This window comes from Callithrix jacchus, chromosome 5, assembly GCF_049354715.1.
Source record: "Callithrix jacchus isolate 240 chromosome 5, calJac240_pri, whole genome shotgun sequence".
NCBI classification, from domain to species: domain Eukaryota; kingdom Metazoa; phylum Chordata; class Mammalia; order Primates; family Cebidae; genus Callithrix; species Callithrix jacchus.
In genome coordinates this window covers 120,205,426-120,230,173 of record NC_133506.1, presented here as the reverse complement: position 1 = coordinate 120,230,173, position 24,748 = coordinate 120,205,426, and the positions used below count along the sequence as shown (strand labels likewise).

Genomic DNA, 24,748 nt, shown 5'->3' with positions numbered 1-24,748 from the left:
AAAGGATCAGCAGTGACCTCAGCCTCACCTCCAGCACTCAGCTCGCCTTCCTAGCTTTCTCTCCCCTCTCCCCACCCCTCACCACTGAGCACATCTGCCCTCACTGCAGTCCCCATCCCTGACTTCCCTGTGACCAGAGAGCCTCTGTTTTCTAACACACAACACCCACAAGCCCCGACAGTGGCTAAACACTGTTTTCAAAACTTCTCAGCAGTTTGACATGAGAAGAAGGGGGTGACCACAAGTATATTTTTTCAGTTAAGTGTGAGATAGGCCCTAATGATCACGTGTGTATCAGAGACATACTTGCCAAGCACAGGAAGAGAAACACACTTTAGGAAAGGGACAAAGACCATGATCTCTTCTCAAAAAAGCTTTTCTATAAATTTCCACATTTGAAGTTCTTTCACTTCAGTTTCAGTCAGCTAGGACTGGTGAGTCCGGGGAGTAGCCAGTTGGAGTCTGGGGGGCTACTTTCTCTGTCTCTGCAGCTATTTAAAAAGCTGCTGAGGTGAGTCACTGAGTGTCCCAACTCTTTGCAGCATTTCCGTCCCCCAGGCTACCTAATATTGCAAGCAGAAAATAACAAACAAAATAAGAGTTGGGAGTTGACTGTGTCTTAAGAGATCACGAACTATGGCAGAAGCCCTAGACTCCCACAGGCTGGTAGCTCCCTTGTCCCTCTAGCCCCATCCTAGTGTCCTGCTTCTTTCCCTCCTTCGTTGAGGGCTCCCCTCTGACATGCACAGTGGGCCGACCTTACCACATGGCCTCAACTGAACCACATCTCTGCCCCTCCCTTCTGCCTGCTGGCTTTATTTTAACCATCCAAACAAGGTGCTGCCGACCAGCATCCCCTGAGACTTCAGCACCATGGGGAACCAGCAGGCAACTTAACTTTCCTCCCTTTTTGAAGTCTCTAGAAAATATTTACATACTCTCTGCCTCGGCAGTGTTCCCTTTGTAACCTTTTCTGTCACTTGTTCCAGGTGAGAAGCGCCACTGCTTTGACGTCAACTATAATTCGAGCTATATGTATGAGAAAGAGAGTGAGATCATACAGACCCGCATGATGGACCAAGCCATCAATAATGCCATCAGCTATCTTGGTGCTGAAGCCCTGCGCCCCTTGGTCCAGACACCACCTGCTCCCACCTCCGAGATGGTTCCAGTTATTAGCAGCATGTATCCCATAGCCCTCACCCGGGCTGAGATGCCAAACGGTACCCCTCAGGAGCTGGAAAAGAAAAGCATCCACCTTCCAGAGAAGAGTGTGCCTTCTGAAAGAGGCCTCTCCCCCAACAATAGTGGCCACGACTCCACAGATACTGACAGCAACCATGAAGAACGCCAGAATCACATATATCAGCAAAATCACATGGTCCTTCCTCGGGCCCGCAACGGGATGCCACTTCTGAAGGAGGCCCCCCGCTCTTATGAACTCCTCAAGCCCCCCCCAATCTGCCCAAGAGACTCCATCAAAGTGATCAACAAAGAAGGGGAGGTGATGGATGTGTATCGGTGTGGCCACTGCCGCATCCTCTTCCTGGACTATGTGATGTTCACCATTCACATGGGCTGCCACGGTTTCCGTGACCCTTTCGAGTGTAACATGTGTGGATATCGAAGCCATGATCGATATGAGTTCTCGTCTCACATAGCCAGAGGAGAACACAGAGCCCTGCTGAAGTGAATATCTTGTCTCAGAGAATGCCCCTAAGTGTTCAATATCATTTCTAAAAATCGATAACCTCACCTAACAGATTGCTCTCAAAACATACTCACTTCCAGACTCCTTTTCATACCATTTTTAGCTGTGTTCACATGGGGAGCCAGAGCTACACTGTCTTCCTTCAGAAATTATTCACAGATCCAGCACATTATTTACTTTTGTGAAACCTTTGTCTTCCCATCAGGGACTTGAATTTTATGGAATTTAAAAGCCAAAAACGTATTTGGTCATTATCTTCTACAGCAATAGAATGAGCAGTCCCGGAGATGTGTTACATGAGACATTGTTTCTAAGATATATCAACCATATATGGAAAAGCTTTTCAGTCATATGTGCAAATCCACAAAGAGGAAGAGCTGACCAGCTGACCTTGTTGGGATCCTCACCCTTCTGTACTTCTTCATGGGCTGAAGGGTTAGGATGTAATCTCCCTCATCTAAATGACAGGCTAAGAGCAAGAAAAAGAACAGCCATAAACTAAGTATCTGTTACGAGTTAACTGAAGACCCCATTCTCCAAGCATCAGATTCATTTCCTATCACATTATTTTAACATGTCATCTAATGGCACTTCTGCTTCTACCCTTTACCCTCCCATCTCCAGTGAAAAGCTGAGCTGCTTTGGGCTAAACCAATTGTCTACAGGAGAAAATCTATGCCAGAAGAACTGATGGTTTTAAATATAGACCATCGTTGAAACTCCAGAAGGTTGTCCACTGCGGATAAATGGCATCCCTTTCCTTTGGTCAAGGTTGGAAGAACAAGTGTATGACAAAGGGGGAAATGGTTTGGCAGCACCAATAGAAAAAAAAAACGGCTCGGGGTCCAAAGTGGCTCCCGCCGGAGGTCATGGCGCTTGCGAAGGCGAGGTCATCAGTTCAAGGCTAACCTGAGCAACCTCATAAGCTCAAACTGATTGGCAAAGAAAAAAAAAAAACAAAACAAACAAACAAACAAACAAAAAAACAGCTACCTAAAAGTTCCTGAAAGAGTTCATGGAGAATTGGTAATACAGACCCAAAACCAATTTACCAGTGATTTTTTTCCATTAAAAAAAAAAAAAAAAAGTGTGGCTTAGCCTCCCCCCCACCCACAGGAGAGGAATTGGAGATAGACGCCATGTGTGTTCAGATCGGAGCTGAGCTCCAGGATGGGGTGAAGAGGGACACCTCTACTGACAGGCCCTCCTTGATCAGGCAGGCTTTGGCCCATTTCTACCTATTTAAATGGAACTGCTGTATTCCATGAAAATTCCTGAAAGTCTGATCACAGTTTGACAAATGTATAAGTCATCCTTGCCCCTCACAATGTGGACATACTATCAGGAGGAGTGCTATTATCATTGTAAAATTAGCACTGGAATAGGGAGTCACAAAATCTGCTAATTAGCTATGTGACTTTGAGTAAATCATTTAATTTTTTTTTTAGACAGGATCTCACTCTGTTGCCCAGGCTGGAGTGCAGTGGTGCAATCATGGCTCACTGCAGCCTTGACCTCCCCAGGCTCAGGTGATCCTCCCACCTCAGCCTCTTGAGTACTGGGACTACAGGCATGCACCATCATGTCTGGATAATTTTTGTACCTTTTGTAGAGACAGGGGTCTCACTATGTTGCCCATGCTGCTGGTCTTGAACTCCTGGGCCCAAGCAATCAGCCTGCCTCAGCCTCCTTAAGTGCTGGGATTACAGGTGTGAGCGACCGCACCCAGCCTCATTTAACTCTTGAAACTTCATTTCCTGCCAGGCTCAGTGGCTCACACCTGTAATTCCAACACTTTGAGAAGCTGAGGTGGGCACATCGTTTGAGGTCAAGAGTTTGAGACCAGCCTGGCCCACATGGTAAAACCCTGTCTTTACTAAAAATACAAAAATTAACTAGGCAGTAATGGCATATGCCTGTAATCCCAGCTATTTGGGAGGCTGAGACAGGAGAATCTGGGAGGCAGAGGTTTCAGTGAGCGGAGATGGCCCTGCTACACTCCAGTCTGGGTGACAGAGTGAGACCCTGTCTCAAAAAAAAAACAAAAAACCTCAGTTTCCTCATTTGTAAAATAGGAATTGGATTTAAATGTTCTCGTAGGTCCCTTCTAGCTTTAAATTATTATGTGATTACGCAGTAACCACAGGTTATTGTTTAAACCTCCTAATGTATGAATATATTAAGCAGAGGAGTATTTATATGAATACGTGCTTCACATTCCTTTGGTATGAAAATGGTGTGTTAAGTTTTTCCTTTAATCACTGAGTTGTGAATGGGAAGAAGGTGGTGGAGAGGAAAAAAAACAAAGGTATTTTGATCTTGCCCCAAAGCGTACACACAAATTGGCAAATGCAGCTGTTTACCAAAGCCTTTTTTTTTTCCTTTTTAAGAAATTATGTTAGGGAAAATAAATTCTGCTTCCAGAGACAACTTCATGGAGCCTGTTTACAAATTAAGAGTCAGCTTTGTGAACATTTCTACCAGAGCCAAGAATCCCAAATTCCTGGTAGATTAGTGTTTTATTTCTAAAGGGCTTATGCATTCGGCTCAAACTCAACTCGGCCGTGTGCTGCCAGTAATTAAAATGCTCCACCTCAGACTGCACAAATAGCTTATCCTTCTTTGTGGCATGGCGTCTGTCTCAGGAAAAAGGGTTTTATGAAATTCCATGGCAACAGTCCCAACATGTTTGAGATTTCAGCTAAAGGAATGGATGTATTTTGGTGTGTAGTCTTCAATATATCACTGTATTTCCGTAATACTAGACTCCAAGCTATGCCAGATTGCTTATTCCCATTGTGAAAGAGGAGTTGCTCATTATGTTCTTGAAATATCACACATCCTGTTGGTTCTTCAGGGGACAAGAGAAAGAGAATTTGGAGGCAGGGATTAGTAAAAGAGAAAACTAGGGAAAGGAAGCCTTTCCATCAGATTAGTGTTCAAGTCTTTGCAGAGGAGACCAACTTTTTTTTTTTTTTGAGACAGAGTCTTGCTCTGTGGCCCAGGCTGAAGTGCAGTGTCATGATCTCAGCTCACTGCAACCTCTCCCTCCTGAGTTCAAGCATCTGCCATTGCTGGGCACTGAAGCCCTGGAGCAGTGCCAGGCAGGACCTGTAGTTTCTCATGCAGACTCCCTCTGAACACAAGCCGCCTAGCCCCTCTGCTTCATTTCCCACCAGCCTTCCACCATACACCCAGGAGGCCATGATCTGAGGAACAGCCAAACCCATGAAAAGTTTCCTTGCAGCCAAGGTGACAGAATTGGGCTGAGGGTGGAAAAGAAACAGAACAAATGCTCCAAGTGTATTAAATATATATATATATATATATATATATATATATATTTTAGAGGACAGGGTCTCACTATGTTGTGTAGGCCAGACTCAAACTCTGTGCTCAAGAAATCCTCCTGCCTCAGCCTCCCAAGTAGCTGGAATTACAGGCAGGCACAAACTGTACCCACCTTTCCAAATGTTTTTGGTCACTGTTTGAAGTGTTGCATCGGTACTTTCTATGGAGAGAGAACTAGAAGTGTCTCTCCCATGAACCCCCACCACCACTACTAGGAAAAAAAAGAGAGAATGAACTCATCAGTCTTTAGATTTCTGAAATCTTTCCCCAAAAAGACATTTGCCTTGGCTCCGATAAGCCAGCTAATCTTGCGCTTTGTGACTCATTCTAAGCCGTTCCTGACACAGCTTCTCACTTTGTCAGTGACAACACTTTTTACCTTTTAAATGCAGTGCTTAACATTTTGTTAGGCCCATACTCAAAATGGTCCAGATAGAAAATAACCTCAGATTTTGACCTCCTAGGCTCACTCAAACAATCCTCCCACCTCAGCCTCCCAAGTAGTTGGGACTATAGGCATGCCACCAGGCACAGCTAATTTTTTTGTACTTTTTTGCAGAGATGTTGTTTCACCATGCTGCGTAGGCTGGTCTTGAACCCCTGGGCTCAAGCAATCCACCAACCTCAGCCTCCCAAAGTGCTGGGGTTACAGGCGAGAGCCACTGAGCCCAGCCACAGCCAGATTCCTTTGGCAAACAGAAATGTTTAAAAACACAAAATTTTGCTCAGTTGAAACACTGTGTCAAATCTCACATCAACATAAAGTTTTCCTTTTTGGCTTTGTTCCATGAGGAACAGACAGAACATAAAGTTTTTCCGGGTAACATCTGTATGACTATTATTCTCCTATTTCCTGCCCCCCCCACCCCCTATTGAATGTGAGGTTTAGAATGTTTTAAGGAGGGCCTGGCACGGTGGCTCATGCCTGTAATCCCAGCACTTTGGGAGGCTGAGGCAGGCAGATCACGAGGTCAGGAGTTCGAGACCAGCCTGACCAACATGGTGAAATCCCGTCTCTACTAAAAATACAAAAATTAGCCAGGCACGGTGGTGCGCGCCTGTAATCACAGCTACTCAGGAGGCTGAGGTGGGAGAATCACTCGATCCCAGGAGGTAGAGGAAGCAGTGAGCCGAGATTGCACCACTACATTCCAGCCTGGGCAACAGAGTGAGACTCCGTCTTAAGGAAAAAAAAAAAAGTTTTAAGGAAAAAAAGCAGTACTTCTGTTATATATAATCCCAGGTGGTAAGACCACAATGGAACTGTTTCTTTAAAGTCCTCATTTTCAGTGGCTCACACCTATAATCCCAGCACTTTGGGAGGCCGAAGCAGGTGGATCAAGAGATCGAGACCATCCTGGTCAACAATGTGAAACCCCATCTCTACTAAAAATACAAAAATTAGCTGGGCATGGTGGTGCATGCCTGTAGTCCCAGCTACTCGGGAGGCTGAGGCAGGAGAATTGCTTGAACCCAGAAGGCGGAGGTTGCGGTGAGCCAAGATCGTGCCATTGCACTCCAGTCTGGGTAACAACAGTGAAACTCCATCTCAAAAATAAAATAAAGTCCTCATTTTAAAGCGTACCCCACTGAAAGGAGGCATGTTGGACTCTAGCAGAGATTTGGAAACTCTGGGACACTCAAGATTTGTGAAAGAAGTTGGCCATCTGAGGACTCAAAGCCCCAGCACTGGGACTTGTGAGCTCAAGAAGGAAGAAGAAAAGGGAGTGGTGAAACTTTGTCCTAAAAGTTAGCACCAGGAACAGAAGAAAAAAAAGACATAGAGTGATACCTCATCTTTTAGAGAATTGGAAACTATTTTTGTGTTCACACAGAAAGTATAGTTCAAAAAACCTCTATATCCAGAGGTCAGACAAGGAGAATGATCTGGGATATAAGTGATGATAAAGGAGGACAATTTTGATCTGAAACCCACGGCTGGACCTGGGCCGTCTCAGCAAAAGGACTCTATTCTCCAAGGCTGCACGACTGAATGGTTCTGAGAATGAGCCCAGGGTTGGGACTCCTGACCCATTAGGACTGTGGACTCAGAAGAGCCTGAAGGAGGATTGTGGGCTTTGAATTTCTGAAAGCTTGTAAAATAACATAAGACTGCGCTTCTCCCTCGCCCCAGCTGTAGATAGTCTGTGCCCCACCAGCGTTGTCAAGATACACAGGTTTTTGCACTTTGAAGAAACTGGATGCAAGTTTCCTTTTTTTTTTTTTTTTTTGAGACAAAGCCTTGATCTGTTGCCCAGGCTGAGTGCAGTGGCGCAGTCATGGCTCACTTGCAGCCTCAACCTCCTGGGCTCAAGCAACGAGCGATCCTCCAGTCTCAGCCTCCCAACTAGCTGAGACTACAGCCATGCACCACCACACCCGCTAATTTTTGTACCTTTGGTAGAGACTGGGTCTCCCCATATTGCCCAGGCTGGTCTTGAATTCCTGGCCTCAAGTAGTCTACCCACCTCAGCCTCCAACACTTTGGGGTTACAGGCATGAGCCTCTGCGGCCAGACTGAGTTTCTTCTTAATACTGTATTACCAGAGTGGACTGTCTTATGTGTTGATAGTGATTGAGCTATTTGAAATAGGAATGTTAATGAGTATATTAAATTTTTGTAAGAATATACCTTCCAAGGATGTTGTGAGGTTTTCCATAATTTTGTATGAGAGCTAATGTTACCTTTGAGAGGTGTGTGGATTATGTGGGATCGTTGTAAATTTTCCACTGTATGTACCATGACCTAAATTTAAAGACATGAAAAATATCCAAAGACCATACTAGATCATAATAGTAATTCCTTGACAAATGAATTATGGAGGTAACTGATCTCTAACACAGTTTCTTTCATGTTGTTTTAATGCACAAGGGCAGATCTGCTGACCCTTGGAACCAATGTGAGCTAACCACGTGCTGCAGACACTTCATGGTGTCGCACCCAGGGAAATCAAAGTGCTTTGCTCCCTCACTGTCTGTGAGTCCTCAACCGTTAGTTCCCCCGTGGAACTTGAGCTTCTTCAAGTGGTTCTCACTGTTCATCTCTCCATGGACCCTACTCCAGAAAACCTAGAGATGAGTCCCAAGATGCCACCCACCTTCCCCAAGCCCTTGCCACACATCTATGAGTTCTATTTCACACTCTGAATGTAAGTGCAGCTTTGCTTCTTCCTCTCTTGAAAAGACTGAGAACACATGTTTTAAAATGTTAGGAAAATGGGGCAGCCTTAAAAATGACTGATCCCACCACCAGTGACTCATGTATACTCCAGGCTAGCAGACAAGGCCCTTTTTGGTGGGCCTGCTTCTGTGGGTTCACAAAAACCAAATTACTGTGGGTTGCAAAGAATTAGCAGGTCATTTACAAAGCAGACATCCCTTCCCCAGACTGTGGTTTTGCATGCTCAGGTTCTGTCTATGAGCTTTGTTGCAGGATCATTTTGGCTACTGGAAAAACCATAGCTTATTTTAAATTTCTGGTTTCCAGAGCCACCACACATGTGGTCTGTGGATGACCATTGTCTGCAGAATGACGAGAGAGGAACAGAATGCGGTTTGGGGCTCAGGGTGGCCTTCCCATTGGGAAGGAAAGCGGGAGGGAGCCCTTGCCCTGCGTTTTGACACAGCCTGTGCTCACAGCCTCTCCTCTCATCTTCGTTTCTCAGAAGTGCCCTCCCTGCCCAGTAATGACTTTCCCTTGTCACTCCTATGGAGTTCTACCTGGAGTCTGACCATGTGTAGCACTGTGAAGTTTACTCCTTTGTAAAGATGGTTTAAAGAAAGTCAGCTTCTGAAATGTAGCAATGCTAGCCCTTGCCAGAACCCTGTAAGAAGTAGCCCTGCTGATAGTTTTCTACATTTATCATGCTTGATTTTTACACTGAAAAATAAAAAAATCCTGGTATGTTTGAAATGAGTTCTTGTGCATCCTTATCATTTGTAGCTGCTGCTGGCAGGATGAGGAGGGTTTCCTCCCACCCCAAGGAATACTTTCTTAATTTTGCTCCTCTATTTCTTAAAGTCCAGTTATCAAGAACAATGAATTATCACTGAAATAAGGATGACGCCTTGCTGAGCCTACCACTAGGATGCTGCCGCTGGCCCCTGAACCCACATGATGGGGTTTCTGGTCCCACTGGTCCTTAATTCATTAAGGAAACTGGAGGAGGTTGGGGACCTGGACTTAGCATGATCAACAAACACATTCAGCACGGTGCACCCCTCTTCCAAGCCACTGCTCTGCCCTCCTCCCTCAACAGATTCTTCTTCAAATACAGTCAAGTTCCGACTTTTTCATGTCTGGGGCTCATAGACCTCCACATTGGGAAACTTGAGTTGCAGTCCTTCAACTCGACTCTATTTATATACAGTGTTTAGAAACCTGGAGACCCAAACCCAAGGTGTTGGGGGGAAAAGTCCTGGAAGAGTAGCATAGGGATGGGCTGCTTTCTCCCCATCTCATGATTGCGTTCTCTCTTAGAAAACATTAGAGAAGGTAGAGGGAGTGTCTGGCCTCCTGTTCGGCCTCTTCTAAAGCACCCTCCATTTTCCCTCTTCTGTGGAAGAGGCACGACAAAGATGGTCTGAAGTTTAGGACTAGCAATGTGGGACCAGGCTGGCAGCAGCATCCTCTGGCTTTATGATCAGCACCATCTCCCTCCCATCAGTACCCCAAACTGTCCCAGAAGGCTGAGGGGTTTCCCAGGCTTGCTCAAGCTGAGGAGGAGAAAGGAATGTCATGGCAGCCTGCCTTTGCATTTTAGCACTGAATACATTCAAAAATGGCCCCTCAGTAGCTGGTTTTCAGCCCTGGAGAGAGGATTATATGGCCTTTCCCATCCCCAAACCCTTTCCAAAGCCAGAAGCAGCTCAGGCAGAAGACAGGGAGACAGTGAGACCCTGACCCCCTTTGCCACTGTGCAGTGGCCTTGGGGCCAAATGGACTCCTGGCCTGAGAAGAGTTTTTCTTCCTGATCCTTGGGAGCTGATTCAATGCCCTAGAGAGTGGTGGGTGGGCCTGGCAGTGAAGGCCACCCCACATCTGCACCCTCCTCTCCCCCCTCCCCCATCACACAAAACCCAGGCCATTCACTTAGGCTGCTGTGTCCAAACCTCCACCTGCAGGCAACTGCCATCTGAGGGCAGGCAGGGGGAAAGGACCTAGCTCCCATGCCATGGTCTTCTGTCCCTCAGAATCCAGGGTCTGAGGGAGAGTGGAGGTGACAGCTCCCAGAAGACCACAAACACTGGCCTGAGGGATGGTGGAGGGGCACATTTGGTCCAGGCCACAGTTCCAGCTGTGGAGCATTCCGGGATCAGACGGTTGTTTGCATAGAAGCCAAAAGCCACTGCACCTGGGGTGGGGAGGCCCTCTGGGGAGGTGCTCCCTGGCTTGGGGGAGATGGGGGAAGGAAGGTGTCATGGAAAGTCCCTGAAGGACACGGGGTGTTGAATTTGCTGTGGTTTTTTTAACTCTGTCTTGACCTGTGAAGTAGGCAGCTGCCTCCCTTCACCCCAAATACAGACCTTCCCCCAGAATAACACACACATACCCAAGGAAAGGGCTGCAGTGGAAAGGCCTGCGGGTGATGTCAGCTGCCCCCCTTCCCCAGGAGTGAGGGGGCAGGAAGCCCCGAAACAGCCTTTCCCATCACCTCACCTCTCCACCCCAGTCCCCTGGCCCCCTGGCCCAGAAGAGCTGCCTAGGCAAATAAACCACAGCCCTGGGGGTGGCGGTGGATGGGAACTAGGGGGGCGATGCCACCTCCTCCCCCGGGCTTGTCCTTCCACCCCCCAATCCCCATCTCACCCCCACTGGAATTGCATTCTCAGTAACTCACTGAGAATGTCTCACTCACAGACCTCAGCTGCCCCACTAGACTCCTGGGGAGCTGTGTGTCTCTTTGCGAGTGCATGTCTGTCTCCATGTGCACCTGTCTCTCTCTGAATGTCTGTGTCTGTCTGTGTGTGCGTGTGCACATATCTCGTGTGTGCGTATGTGTCCGTGTGCTCGTGCACGTGTCTTGTGTGTGTTGGGGTAAAGCTGGCAGAGTCAGTGAATCCAGCAAAGCTCTTAATTCCCAAGCAAAAGGCAGCCGGGTGCAGACTCCTGCGAGTATCTATAGAGTCCTGGTTCCAATCCCAGCTCTGCAGCTCTCAGGATGAGCCCAGACACTTGACTTTCCCTTCTGAGTGCTGATTTTCTCCGGAGTCAGGGATCTCTGAAGGGCCTTCCGGCTGGTACTCCTAAGACTGGCCTCAACCTCACTGTAGCAGCCGGGCTCCAGGCCTTCCCTCTCCCTCCTCTCCTCACTGGGCACTGGAGTTACAGTAACAGTGGCCCTGCCCATGACCCTCTCAAGAAGTCACTTTCCTAACTGCTCTATCAAATTCCAATCCTGGCCCCCAGGGGTAGGGGACATCTGTAGGAGGCTCAGAATATGCCTGGTGAGGCTGGGTCTGAATCCCAGGCCCTTTCTCAGGTTCTCCTCTAAATTCTGCGTAGACCCCAACCCCAGATTCCCGGCCGGCCGGGGTGCCTGGGAGTGGAAAGCGAGGCCGGCGGAGATGGGGCAGGGGTGCGGCGCGCGGTGGGAGTGAGGGGGGTGTGAGGGGAGGGGCAGCTGCACTTCTGAGAAACAGCTCGGCGTCTCAGCAGCCCGCAGCCTAAGCCCCTGCCTGCGGCTTCACAGCTCGCTCCTCCCGCCGCCCACGCCGCTCGGGGCCTCCCCGGGGGTCGGCAGCCCCAGCGGAGGTGGTGGCTGCTGGGGAGGAGGGCAGCTCTGGGGACAGCAAAGTGGAACCCAGAGGGGATGGGGTGGACATGGAGGAAAGCGTGGGTCGCCTGACACCCTGAGAGGAAAACGCCTCCCCTCATCAGGGTCCCGAGCGCCGGATCTCGGCGTGCCCGCGTGTCCCCCTGCCGCCCCCACGCTGTCCCATCACAGCCCGAACGGGATCCAGAAGTGAAACCGTCCGGGTCACAGCCCAGCGCCGCCGCTGCGCCCCGCCCCGCCCTTCCGGGCACTGCCGCCGCGCAGGATCTCCCCGCACTCGGGCGCCTGCCAGGGAGGAAATGGGGGAGGGGGAGGGGAAGTGCCTGCGGGCATCTGCAGCGCGCGGCCGCTCTCCTCCGGGGTGTCCGCGCATAACCACGGGTGGGAACCTCGAGAAACCCGAGCCCCGGAGAGGCCAGTCCGCGGCGCCCGCACTTCCCGCTTCGGCCGCTGGGTGTCACTGCAGCTGCGCGGCTGAACCGGTTCGGCGCCGGCGGGAGGCTGCAACGCTGGGATGCCGGGACTAGGCCGCTGCGCCGCCCGCCCGCGTCCGGAGGCCCCGCGACGCTGGAACGCGGCTCCCACACCTCCCTCCACCCGCCTGGCCAAGGGAGCACCCCCCGACCTGCCCACCGACCCTCAGCGAGGCCCGGACTAACCAACGCTCTGCGGCCACGGGCTCGTTTCTGCAGCGCCACGCAAGCCACGAGACCGACTGCGCATCCCCCCGCGGCCTCGCTGGGCCGAGTTCAAAGAGCCGCGACACCGACGCACGCCCCCTGGCGAAGCTGGTGGCCTTCCCTCCGCAGAGGTGCGAGGAGTCGCCACGATCGCGGGTGGCTCGGTGGAGCCTGGCACCCGTCGGCCCCGGCGCATGCTTGCGGCCCGGGTGGTGGCGGAAGGGCGGGCGACCGGGCAGATCGCCTGGCGCACTGGCCTAGAACGGCTGGGAGATGGGTCCCCGGCGCATCCTCCCCTACCCCAGCCTGGCCTGACAAGACTGGGGTCCAGCCTTACCCAGCCACCCCGCTGGCCCCAACACTAAGCTCATTCAGTAGATGTGTGGGGCAGGGTACCTGAGACTGGGAGGAAGGAACCCAAAGATGGGGAAGCCGAGTGGGGACTGATGGGTGGAAGAGAGCCAGGCCGGGCAAAGAAGAGATTCCCTGAATGGCCAGGCCTGGTGGCTCATGCCTCTAGTCCCAGCGCTTTGGGAAGGCACGGCGGGAGGATCACTTGAGGTCAGGAGTTCGAGATCAGCTTGGCCAACATGGCAAAACCCTGTCTCCTAAAAATACAAAAATTAGCCGGGCGTCGTGGCGCACGCCTGTAATCCCAGCTACTCGGAAGGCCAAGACGGGAGAATCACTTGAACTTGGGGGGCAGAGGTTGCAGCAAGCCAAGATGTGCCACTGCACTACTCCAGCCGGACATAGAAAGACTGTGAAATTAAAAAAAAAAAAAAAAAAGAGATCCCTGGACTCTTTTGGGAAATTGGGGTGGTGCCAGTAGGAATGTGCCGGAGTATAGGACTCGAGGCACGGGAGTTGGTCACAGCCGGTTCCATCCCTGCATACAGCTTCCCCTCCAACTCCAAGGTCACAGGGCCCAGTTCCACTACCCAGACCCTAAGGGGATCCACATGGTGGCTCTAAGGGGGTGGTTTCTGCCTTCCAGTCTCCCTCAGTCTGCCCAAGACCACCCCAAGATAAACCCAATCTAAGTAAGAACAAACTGCTTAAACAAAAACGCAGCTCCAGCTAGACAGCCCCCCAGATGCCCAGCAAAGAAAAATTTGCTCCTTCCTTGGGGTAGATGCAACTCTGGGAGAAGGTGTCAGATGACATCATAGCTCAACCCACATGGTATTGAATTTCAGGCCTCATCCCCACTTCCCAGCACCGCCTCTTCCTGTATGGAGAGCCTGGGGGACCCTCGAGGAGCAGCCTCAGCCCCCAGGATCACCCACTCACCATGCCCCCAGGCTCTGGAGACCAGTCTGCAACATCCAACTCCCCAAGGATCCAACTCCCTCCTTTTTTTTTTTGAGACAATCTCACTCTGTTGCCTGGGCTGGAGTGCAGTGGTGTGATCTCGGCTCACTGCAACCTCTGCCTCTTGGGTTCAAGTGATTCTTCTGCCTCAGCCTTCTGAGTAGCTGGGATTACAGGCACCTGCCACTACGACCAGCTAATTGTGTGTGTGTGTGTGTGTGTGTGTGTATTTTTTAGTAGAGATGGGGTTTCACCATATTGGCCAGGCTGGTCTCAAATTCGCCCTGACCTTGTGATTTGCCCACCTCGGCCTCCCAAAGTGCTGGGATTACAGGCATGAGCCAAGCCTCCCAGCCCTAACTTCCTCTTTTCTCTCCTCTCCCAACTCAACTGAGAGCTCAGAGTACTTTATCCTGATTGCCACTTCCTACCCCCCCTCAAGCCCCAAAGCTGAGTTTCTGCCAACAGCACAGGACGGGAGAGCAGCCTCTGCAGACCCCACCACTGTGCGAGCTGGACCAAGCCCTGAGCTCTCTGGGCCCTCTTTCTGTCTGTTGGACCAGATTAGTGCTTCAGTGGTGCAGGCCTTTTTCATGAATACACCGTAAGGCTGAACTTCCACTTAGAAAGGCAGTGCATCCCCAACCTGTCCCTCAAGCCCCTGCTGGAAGGCTGGGACTCTGGGAGGCAGTTAGAAAACTGCTTATGTGAATAGTTTGGAAGAAAGAATCCTTCCCAGTGGCTTTGGACTCCCCTCCCTGTGTCCTGCCCTTCCTCTCTTCATCCCTCATCAGGGTGCCTGGCACTGGGGCCCAAGGAAGGAGCCAGGCAGAGTCCCTGACCTGATGTTGAACCCTTGCCTGTGCACCACCTGTGACCTTGGATGCTGCAGAACTGGCCAGGGCTTTGTCTGGATGCCCTGCCCAGGGAGGTGGGCACCCCTAGAATCACACCCACCCCATTCCAGAGTCCAGAGCATTGGCAGCAGCCCTCCCTCCCCTCCACACTTGAGCAGGCAGAGAGGCCCACACTGTAACCACACCAGCCACAGAACCCCTACCCTACAAACCCACGGTGCTGCCAAGGATGGCAGCGTACCCTGGCACCCGGCTCCCACCGGCCACGCTGGCCCTGGGCAGCTGGAAAGTGTGATGCACGGCATGCGGCACCTTGGGTCAGCTCCCCAGATGTGGGCCCTGTCACCCCCTCTCAGTACGGGGTCCTCCTCTGCCTGGAAAGATGGTGAAGAATTTCCCCTTTGCCCTCAAGTTCTTTTCTGAAATGCTTTTAATAAGTACATATAACTTTAGGATCAAACCCAATAAATCCATTTTGAAAAGACAGTATCTGAGGTCTCAGGCCCCTCCCTATTCACCAGAGAAGCCCCTGCTTCCCCTCCCACCAGCCCAGGTTTTCTCAGAACCACAAGCCTCCCCTATCTAGCACTGAAGCTGTTCTTGGCAGTCCTTTCTGCTGTCTGACCACTGTAGGTCATGCTGCAATCTCTGAGGTAGAGCAGCAGACTTCCCACATCCTCGGAGCTACAGAATCTTGCCCAGGGGTCCCTCTATGAGTTGGCCCTGAGAGGATCCCTGTCCCCCAAACTTTTAGCAGCTACATCTCCAAAACGCCAGAAATCTCAGACACTCACCAAGAATGGCCTGCTGCCTGTCTCAGGGAGCCAGATCAGGGCCAACTGCTGCCCCCTCTAAGGGCTCCCAACAGCCTCACAGTGGCCAGCACTGGGAAGGGAGGGGGCGGAGAACAAAGGCCAGAGCAGGGCTGCATTTCACCGCCTGCCACTGGGCTGAGTCTGGCCTCTGTCCTGAACTCCATGACCCCAGGTGAGTCGCTCTATTTCTGTGAGCTTCAGTTTTCCATTTGTAAAGTGGGAAGGATATCTGTCTCAGTCTCCAATTAGCTGTGAAGGGACACCGGGTCCTCTTTTTGTGCAGCCTAAACCCCTGGACATGCTGAAGAGGTGACTCATCCTGACCCCTTTACTCTCACCCCAGTCTGGAACCCTGACACCCACACCTCAGAAGTAACCCTGGGTACCCACGGCCAGCCACACAGTCACGGCAGCCACGGCTGCCCCATTCGGTGCTTGAGCCGCAACCCTATGGCTCTGGGGACCTTGGCAGTTGGCAGGCAGCAGGTTGCACTGGGCCCTGCCTCCAGTACTGCTAAAAAGCAGCAAAATAGACGGGTGTGGTGGCTCATGCCTGTAATCCCAGCATTTTGAGAGGCCAAGGCAGGCGGATTGCCTGAGGTCAGGAGTTCAAGACCAACCTGGCCAACAATGTTGAAACCCGTCTCTACTAAAAATACAAAAAAAAAAAAAGAAAAAATTAGCCGGGCATGGTAGTGGGTGCCTGTAATTCCAGCTACTTGGGAGGCTGAGGCAGAAGAATTGCTTGAACCCAGGAGGCAGAGGTTGCAGTGAACTGAGATCGCGCCATTGCACTCCAGCCTGGCAACAAAGTAAGACTCCGTCTCAAAAAAACAAAAATCTGCCACCCTTCCTGCACTTGGGCTGCAGTAAGGACTTCCGGCAGATTCCCAGGAGGTCCCAGCTAGGGTGTGCATGAGATCTTTCTGCCCACCTCTGTCTGCCAGGCCTGGCTCCAAGCTTCCCAGCCTGAGATTAGCCAAGGATGGGGGGGTGCCTTGGTCAGGAGCAGCTGCCAGGGCTGCCAAGCCCAGCCCAGGGGCTCATTGCAGAGGCTGAACTGTCTCAAGGTCACCTGAGGACAACCCTCCAGGCCAGAGACCAAGGCTGCAGGGAATGCAGGGAAGGCAGAGGCTTTCTACCAGAGGAACCCATAGGCCACGATTGCTGTCACTGCAGCTGAGGAATGCCACCTGGAAGTCAGCCAGATGGGGGAGCAGAACATGCCCAGACCTGGTTCTCAGACCTGGGTTGGAATCTCGGCTCTCCCACTGTGATCTGGGGCCAGGCTGCCCACTGGGCCATCAGTTTCCTCACCTACAAAACAGCATCTCACCACCTCCTGCCCAGTCAGCCCCAAAGATGTGAGGAGAGGCTCTCCATTAAAATATATATAGCAATATATATTAGCAGATCCAACCATATACCAAGGTGGAAAGAATAATTTAGCAAATCCCCACATACCTAGTACCTATCACCAAGCTTCAACCAACGTCAACTCGTGACCGTGCCCACACCCTCTCCCTTGACCTCTGGATTTTATTTTATTTATTTTATTTTTTGAGACAAGCTCTTGTTCTGTGGCCCAGGCTGAGTGCAGTGATATAATCAGTGCTCACACAAGCCTCAACCTCCTGGGCTCAAACTATCCTCCCACGTCAGCCTCCCAGGTAGTTGGGACCACGGATACATGTCACCACACCTGGCTAATCTTTTATTTTTTATTTTTGTAGAGAGAGGGCTTCACTATGTTGCCTAGGCTGGTCTCAAACTCCTCCCACCTCAGCTTCCCAAAGTGCTGGGATTACAGGCATGAGTCACTGCACCCGGTCACCACTGGGTTATTTTAAAAACAAAGCTTCACGGGGTCCAAAGTGGCTCCCGCCGGAGGTCGTGGTGCTTGCGAAGGCGAGGTCATGAGTTCAAGGCTAACCTGAGCAACCTCATAAGCTCAAACGATTGGCAAAAAAAAAAAAAAAAAAAAAAAAGCTTCAGCATCACTCAATATACCCAGGAAATAAACCTGCACATGCAGCCCCTGAATCTAAGATAAAAGTTGAAAAAAAAAGAAAAAGAAAAACAAAGCTGAGACATCTTGTGATTTAACCTTTAAATACTTCACAATGAATCTCTTAAAGATAAAGACTCAGAAAAAACCATAACCACAATACCATGACTATACCTTAAAAAGTTAACCATAATCCTTCAATATCATCAAATATCTATCTCATCAGAATTCAAATCTCCCCCAATTGCTCATAAATGCTTTTTAAGTTAGTTTGGATTTGAATCAAAGGTCAACACATCATTTGGTTGACATATGTCTAAATTTCTTGAAATCTAGAGATTCCCCATATTTTCTCGTAATTTTGTTGCTATTGAAGAAGAAACTGGGTTATCTGTTCTGTAGAATTTCCCAGTCTGGATTTTTGTCATTGTTTCCCTTGTATTTCCCGTAAACTAGTTGTTGAATCCAAGGAATCAGATTCAGATTTGGAGTTTTCACAAAAACAATGACTGGTTGGGGTTCACGAGAGGGTCTGTCTCCCGAGCTGAGCAGCAAGTGCAGGTGCAGCCAACCTGATACAATCTGATAAATTTATTGAGGAGTTCTCATCAGGTAAGAGCTGAAACTAAAAAACTCTTAGACAACACCGGGTGCGGTGGCTCACGCCTGTAATCCCAGCACTTTGGGAGGCCAAGGCAGGTGGATCACTTGAGGTCAGGAGTTCAAGACCAGCCTGGCCAACATGGTGAAACATCATCTCTACTGAAAATACAAAAAATTAGCCAGGCATGGTAGCAAGCACCTGTAGTCCCCGCTACTTGGGAGGTTGAGGCAGAATTGCTTGAACCCAGGAGATGGAGGTTGTAGTGAGCTGAGATTGCACTACTTCATTCCACCTTAGGCAATAGAGTGAGACGCCATCTCAAAAAAAAAAAAAAACTCTTAGACAAAAACATAGACTGGCATGAGCAGTGGGCAGAGGCCAGACCCTACAGTGTCTATGTGGGCTTCATTGGAGGCACAGGGGAGTGGCGGATTTCTATTTGGGAATGATCACTCTGGGTGTTGAAGGACATGTTGGAGAGGGAAGCCAGACACAGAGGGCTGAATTGTAGCAGGCTCCATTCGTATGGCTATCTGGAAGGGGCAGAACTAGGACAGAGGTTTCAGGTTGGGGAGGAGGGAGAGGGACTGGCAGTAAGAGGCACAGGGACTTGTTGGGGGATGGGGCCATTCTGTGTCTTGGTGGTGGGGCTGGATGCATAGCTGTGTGTGTGCTGGGGCCGACCGTCCCACCAGCTAGTTAGTCCAAGACCAGCTGAGGACAAGCATGCTCTCTGACTCGCCTCCAACTCCCAGGCCCTGCTTGTTACCTCTCTAGGCTTAGACTGTCGGAAAGGCTCTCTGGGATCGTGGTCTCTTGTACATTCACTTATTTAACTAGCAATGACTGGGCACCCACCATGTGCCAGGCTGCATGGGGGGCCCTGGAGACTCTCAGATAACCACGACCAGTCTTGACCTTGGGAAATATCCAGGCCGGCTGGGACATGGCCTCAATCCATTTGACACTTTCACCAAGGCCTCCACAGGTGCCCACCTTCCTGAGTCACCCCCACTTTTTTTCCAGGCAGGTTCTCACTCTGTCACCCAGGCTGAGTGCAGTAGCGCGATCTCAGTTCACTGCAGCCTTGATATCCCAGGCTCAAGGGACAAGGGATCCTCCCACTTCAGCCTCCTGAGTAGCTGGGACTACAGGCACACACCACCATGCCCAGCTCATTTTTTATTTTTTGTAGGAACGAGGTCTTGCCATGTTGCCCAGGCTGGTCTCAAACTCCTAGACTCAAGCGATTCTCCTACCTTGACCTCCCAAAGTGCTGGGATTACAAGCATGAGTCACCAGGCCCAGCTCTGGTCCCCTTCTTGACTTCAGCCAGCCAGGCCTTGCCAGATTCAGCTCATAGGTATATCAAAAAATAATCTTTATTGTCACTAGTATAAAACAGCAGATAACTGACCTCTCAGTCTGTACAAAGTGTGGTGCATGAGACCACCTGGGCTGCCACTACTCCCATAATGCCCCACCCTACAGCAGCACCCAGGAGCTAGGAGAAGGGGAGGGGGCCACCCCAGGCCTTCCCTTGAGGAGAGGGTTCTAGAGTGGACTGGAGGGGATGCTGTTTTCTACCTGAGTGAGACAAAGAAGCAGAGGAGAAAACTGGAGTGAGGGAACCCTCCCGCTCCTCATCCCGTCCCCCACTGTGCACTAGATGCGTGGAGGGGTGGTGGGCAGCCTGAAGGCAGCTGAGGCATGAGCCAGCCTGTGGCCGGGTCAGAGGGCCACCCGCGTGCAGCAGTGGCGCAGCAGGCATGGCAGGATGCCACGGTTCAGCTGGTGGAACTCCACGAGCTGCAGGAGGTCTGTGAAGCGGGTCTGGCCATCATCCATGCTGAAGTACAGGCGGCCCTCCTCCTCGCTCTGGGGTACAGTAGAGGGGGTGGGAGGTCAGGGAGGGGCCCGAGGCTTCGGGAGCTCCCTCCATAGCCAGGACCCCATCCATTCCCTTTTATTCTCTTTTTCTTTCTTCTTTTTTTTTTTTTTTTGAGAAGGAGTCTTGATCTGTCACCCAGGCTGGAATGCAGTGGTGCAATCTCGGCTCACTGCAACCTCTGCCTCCTGGGTTCAAGTGATTCTCCCAACTCAGCCTCCCAAGTAGCTAGGACTACAGGATCGCACCACCACACCCAGCTCATTTTTGTATTTTTTAGTAGAGGTGAGGTTTCACCATGTTGGCCGGGATGGTCTCGATCTACTAACCTCGTGATCTGCCTGCCTCGGCCTCCCAAAGTGCTGGGATTACAGGCATGAGCCACCACACTGGCCTCTTTTTTTTTTTTGAGACAGGATTTTCTCACTCTGTCATTCAGGCTGGAGTGTGATGGTGCCATCATGGCTCTCACTGCAGCCTTGACCTGCTGGGCTCAAGCAATGCTCCCATCTCAGCCTCCTGAGTAGCTGGAATCACAGGTGCACACCACCATGCCTGGCTAATTATAAATTATTTGTAGAGATGGGGGTCTCCCTGTGTTGCCCAGGCTGGTCTCGAACTCCTGGGCTCAAACATCCTCCACCTTGGCCTTCCAAAGTGTTGGGATTAAAGGTATGAGCCATGGCACTCGGCCTTCCACTTCTTGTTCAGGGAAAAGGGAAATGCACAGGTGGTCAGGGAGCCTCTGGAGGGGCCTGGTGAGGAGGACAGGTTGCTGAGAGTCCTGTGTCTCCCTGCAGGACTCCGGGATGGGGGGTATGAGGGGATGCTCACCGGAAGGATAAGATAATGCTTCACTTTCTGCAGGTGGCACAAGGAGAGGACAAAGCCCTGGGGGTTCCGCTGACTCTCCCGGACCAGGAACAGGCTGCCGGAAGATAGGAGAGGGGGTGGCGTTACCCGAGGGCCCTTGGCTGCCACCTGAATCCCAGTCTCTCTTATCCCTGGGTCTGCTGCCCAGCCCTGCCCCTTACCCGTCTACCAAGCCCTGCTGTCCAATGAGCTGCTGGCTTTCCTCACGGGAAATGCGCCCGTGGAACCAGAGTTGGGTGCGGTGGATGGCTGTGGTGGGGGAAGCACATGGGCGGTCACTTTGGGGAGGGGACCCCTATACCACCTGCTCACCCCGGGAATGCTCAGAAAAGTTGAGGCAGCCCCCTGCCCGGGACTCGGGGCTGTCACCCACCTGCACTGAGGCTGGTGCCGGAGGCCGGGGTAGGCAGGCTGAGGCGGTGGTTTGTCTTCTTCTGCAGAACAGTGGGAGACATGAGAGAGTCAGGGTGCATTTGGGGCCATTATCCAGCACCTCAGGGAGGTAGAGCACCTCTCCCCAGCTGGGCCCCCCCCTTCCTCCCTATTTCAGGGATCCCCCCCAGACAAACACACAGCCAGGCCTCACCCTCCAGGCCTGGGCCTCCTCCAGGGCCACACTCAAAGCCTCCCGGGGGTTCTCGATGACGCGCCCAGCATGGCCAGAGAAGTCCATGGCCACCAGAGTATTATCTGAGACACTTCTCTGGAGAAGGAAGGAGAGGGGAGAGGTCAGGACAGTGTACAGATACCCCTGGGACAAGGCCTGCATGCCCACCCTCCCATCCCGTGCACACTCACCAACGGTGGAGAGCCCAAACAAGACGGACGCAGGTGGCGAGACTGTGCCTGCTGGTAATTCTTGTACAGCTGCGCCCCATACTGGGGTTGTGGAGAGAAAAATGGCCTGAGATTGAGGTTGGTGGGGTACAGCTGTGACACCCCCCGCAGAACAGGACTTGCCCAGGGCAGGGCTGTGTGTCTGCCTTGGATGGGCACTTCCTATAACATCAGGCTTGGACAGGGGGTTATCAGAGAGCAAGGCTGTGATGCCCTCCTCATTCCAGAGGCTTCTTGGGGGTAGAACTGGGGATCCCCCTGGCCAGGCCAGCCCACCATGTCACTCCCAGGGCCTCACCTTGAAGAGGCGGAAGGCAGCCAGCCAGCAGGTGCGGCTCTGCTCGTCTTCACTGCAGAAGATGCGAAGCCCCTTGTGGCCATTTCGAAGCTTGTTGGGCTACAGGGAGAGGAAATTGGCTGGATCTGTATCCGCCTGTAAGACCATGTGTCTGTCCCTGCTCCACAGAGCAGAGCAGGATCCAAGGAGTTTCCAGCAGGGCAGGGTGCAGGGAGAGGAGTCTGGGCATCTGAATTGGGGCTCAGAAGCCCCAGGTAGGATCCAGAGGCCTGAGCAGTTCCTGCTTCCCCCAAGGGCCAGGCCGGCCCAGGTCTTCACCTTGACACAGAAGCCGAAGTCTGTGGGCATCCCGTAGAGCTTGCGGCCTTGAGTCACCACATACACGTTGGACTCATTCACATCTGCCACGTACTGCAGGTGCCTCGGATCCTGAGTAGCACGAGAGAGCAGGACTTGGTACAGGTGGATCCCAACCCCTCTTACTGCCTCTCCCCAAGCCAGGTGGGGCGAATTTAGGACCAGAGAGGGGCAGGGGAGTGCCCAGGGTCACACAGCAAATAGAAGTAGAGTCAGGACTTAAACTCGGGTCATCTTTTCTCCTGCTACCTCCCTGGGCAGGTGAGCTGGGCAAGGCTGTGGGCAGGGGTGGTAAACTGGAGGTGGCTGGCCTGCGGGTGCCTGGGGAGAAGGGCTCAGGGGGTTCCAGCAGAGAAGGGGCAACTTCTAGAAGGACCAGGGACTGGTGGGACTGGAGAAGCTGGGACTGGCACCCTCAAGACCTCACCTTAGAGGTGCCCTTGGTGGAGTAATAAAGGCCAGATCGGCGCAAGAAGCAGAAAAAGCGTTTCCAAAGCTTCCGTCCTGATCCCCGAAGCTGCAGAAAGCCCTGGATCTCAGGGAAGCTGCCAACATTCAGGAAGTTCTGAGCCAGAGAGCAGAGGAGAGTGAGAGGTCTGATCTCCTCCCTTCCCCTCTACCACCAAGATCTTTTTCTTTTTCTTTTTGAGACAGGGTCTCACCCTAGTGCAGTGACGCCATCACAGCTCACCACAACCTTGACCTCCCAAGCTCAACTGATCCTCCCACCTCAGCCTCTCAAGCACCTGGGACCACAGGCTCATGCCACCATTTCCGGCTGCTGCTTCTTTTTTTTTTTTTTTTCTTTTGTAGAGACAATGTCTCACTATGTTACCCAGGCTGGTCTCAAACTCCTGGGCTCAAGTAATCCTCCCACCCTAACCTCCCGAAGTGCTGGGATTACAGGTGTGAGCCACCATGCACAGCCCACCCTCAGGTTTTTACAAGGAGATGCTCCACATGCATTTCTCACCCCCATTCAACAGAAGAAACTGATGCTCAGGCAGAAAAAATGACTTGTCCACAGTCACACAAGACTGAGGCTGGGCTCTTTCTACCACAGAGAGGAGGGACTTAAGGGCAGAAAAGCACTGGCCAGTTCTGGGGAGCCGTGAATATGCAGTGAAATGTGAAATGGGGGTTCCCCCCACCTGGATGAGGTCTTCATGGGATACACCAGTGTGTGCATCGAGACAGCTGGAGACCATTTTTTCTGGGAACAGGGAGTGCTGTGGGTGGAAAAGGGGCAGGGCTCAGGGCTCCAGCGTCCAGGTTGAGGATCAGGGAGTCCCAGAGCCCAGACAGCCGAAACACACTCACTGGGGAGCTCTTGAACAGTTCATACTTGGCGAAGTTTTTCCGGAAGATGAAGCGGCTATCTCCACCCACGGGCCAGGCAGCCTGCACTTCCACCACGGACTCGTGGTCCTCTAAACCCCGCTCTGGGGTCAAGGGCAAAAAACAGGGGTTACTGGAGATCAACCAGATCTCCTGGATGAGCCACACGCCTAGCCCAAGATGCGAGGCACTGCCTCCCAGCCCAGACAGTTCCATACAACTGACTCACCCAGTGCTAGGTGGGGGTGGCACTCCACCAGCCCCCAGGTCTCATCGCTCAAGGCATGAGTTCGCTGCACCAGCATTTCACACACGTGGCGAGCTGTGGCACCTGCCTCCACCTCCACAGACCTGCAGGCCCCATCCTCACTGTATACCTTTACTACCTGTGCCGCAGGAATTGCAGATGACTTGAGGGGAAGCAAAGGGTGATTCCTTCCCTTTCCCTACCTGCTAGACCCTCGGGGACCTGACCAAGATCCCCCGCCTCCAGGGAACCAGCTGTATATCTCCTGCAGACCCAGAATGCTCCCCAATCCCTGCCTTCCCTTCTGAGGGACAACTCACATGGGGGCAGCTGGCATCGCGTGGGAGCAGCCCCCGTACACTGGAGGGCCCCCTGAGAATGGGGCTCTGTGGGGGAGGACTGCAGAGCTCAGGGAAGGGGTTGGGGATGGAGGGGAGGGAGGTGGCACGCCGTTCCTCCTCTCGAAGTTTCCTGGGGCAAAAAGAAGGGAGAGAGGTGTGGGGAGGAGGAGGCGTGGCCTGCAAGCCTCTGTGTATTATCCAGCACTGACCTCCCCCAAGCCACATGTCCCGTCATACCTGCCGGTGGTTGGGATGAGGAGAGGCTGGGACCTCTTTACCTCCTCAGGCACAGGGCCCTCTGGGGGCCAAGGATTCCCAGGAGGGGCCCCAGGGGCTGGGCAGAGGTCTTCCGGAGAGCTGCCAAGATGAGGTGGAGACAGATCCAGCTCCATGGTGTCTGAGGGAGAGGGGCTGAAGGGAACCAGTTGTGTGGCCTTGTCCTGGGAAGAGGGG

General features: G+C 52.0%; 2 protein-coding genes across 16 annotated transcripts in view; one reads left to right on the top strand and one right to left on the bottom strand.

Moving 5' to 3' along the window:
• IKZF3 (IKAROS family zinc finger 3) overlaps positions 1–2,808 on the top strand; it is a 95,739-nt gene extending 92,931 nt beyond the window's left edge. For all 5 annotated transcript variants that reach the window (XM_035301442.3, XM_078374342.1, XM_008997501.5 and 2 more), the window contains one exon: positions 990–2,808. In XM_035301442.3, coding sequence (XP_035157333.3) covers positions 990–1,693 — 704 coding nt within the window. In that variant the 3' untranslated portion in view covers positions 1,694–2,808. The remainder of the gene's footprint in view (positions 1–989) is intronic.
• Positions 1–24,748, bottom strand: part of GRB7 (growth factor receptor bound protein 7) — a 76,429-nt gene that overhangs the window by 41,236 nt on the left and 10,445 nt on the right. For 4 of the 11 annotated variants that reach the window (XM_078374339.1, XM_078374340.1, XM_078374337.1 and 1 more), the window contains exons 2-14: positions 24,533–24,735; positions 24,275–24,425; positions 23,937–24,093; positions 23,690–23,811; positions 23,521–23,598; positions 22,797–22,934; positions 22,331–22,441; positions 22,013–22,111; positions 21,676–21,756; positions 21,464–21,580; positions 21,251–21,311; positions 21,039–21,126; positions 20,839–20,932 (exon numbers count right to left, since the gene is read on the bottom strand). In XM_078374339.1, coding sequence (XP_078230465.1) covers positions 20,839–20,932; positions 21,039–21,126; positions 21,251–21,311; positions 21,464–21,580; positions 21,676–21,756; positions 22,013–22,111; positions 22,331–22,441; positions 22,797–22,934; positions 23,521–23,598; positions 23,690–23,811; positions 23,937–24,093; positions 24,275–24,425; positions 24,533–24,687 — 1,452 coding nt within the window. In that variant the 5' untranslated portion in view covers positions 24,688–24,735. Of the gene's footprint in view, positions 1–19,482; positions 19,995–20,838; positions 20,933–21,038; positions 21,127–21,250; positions 21,312–21,463; positions 21,581–21,675; positions 21,757–22,012; positions 22,112–22,330; positions 22,442–22,796; positions 22,935–23,520; positions 23,599–23,689; positions 23,812–23,936; positions 24,094–24,274; positions 24,426–24,532; positions 24,736–24,748 lie in introns of those variants that run through there. The other 7 variants (XM_054257091.2, XM_008997495.5, XM_008997496.5 and 4 more) reach the window with 3 other exon arrangements.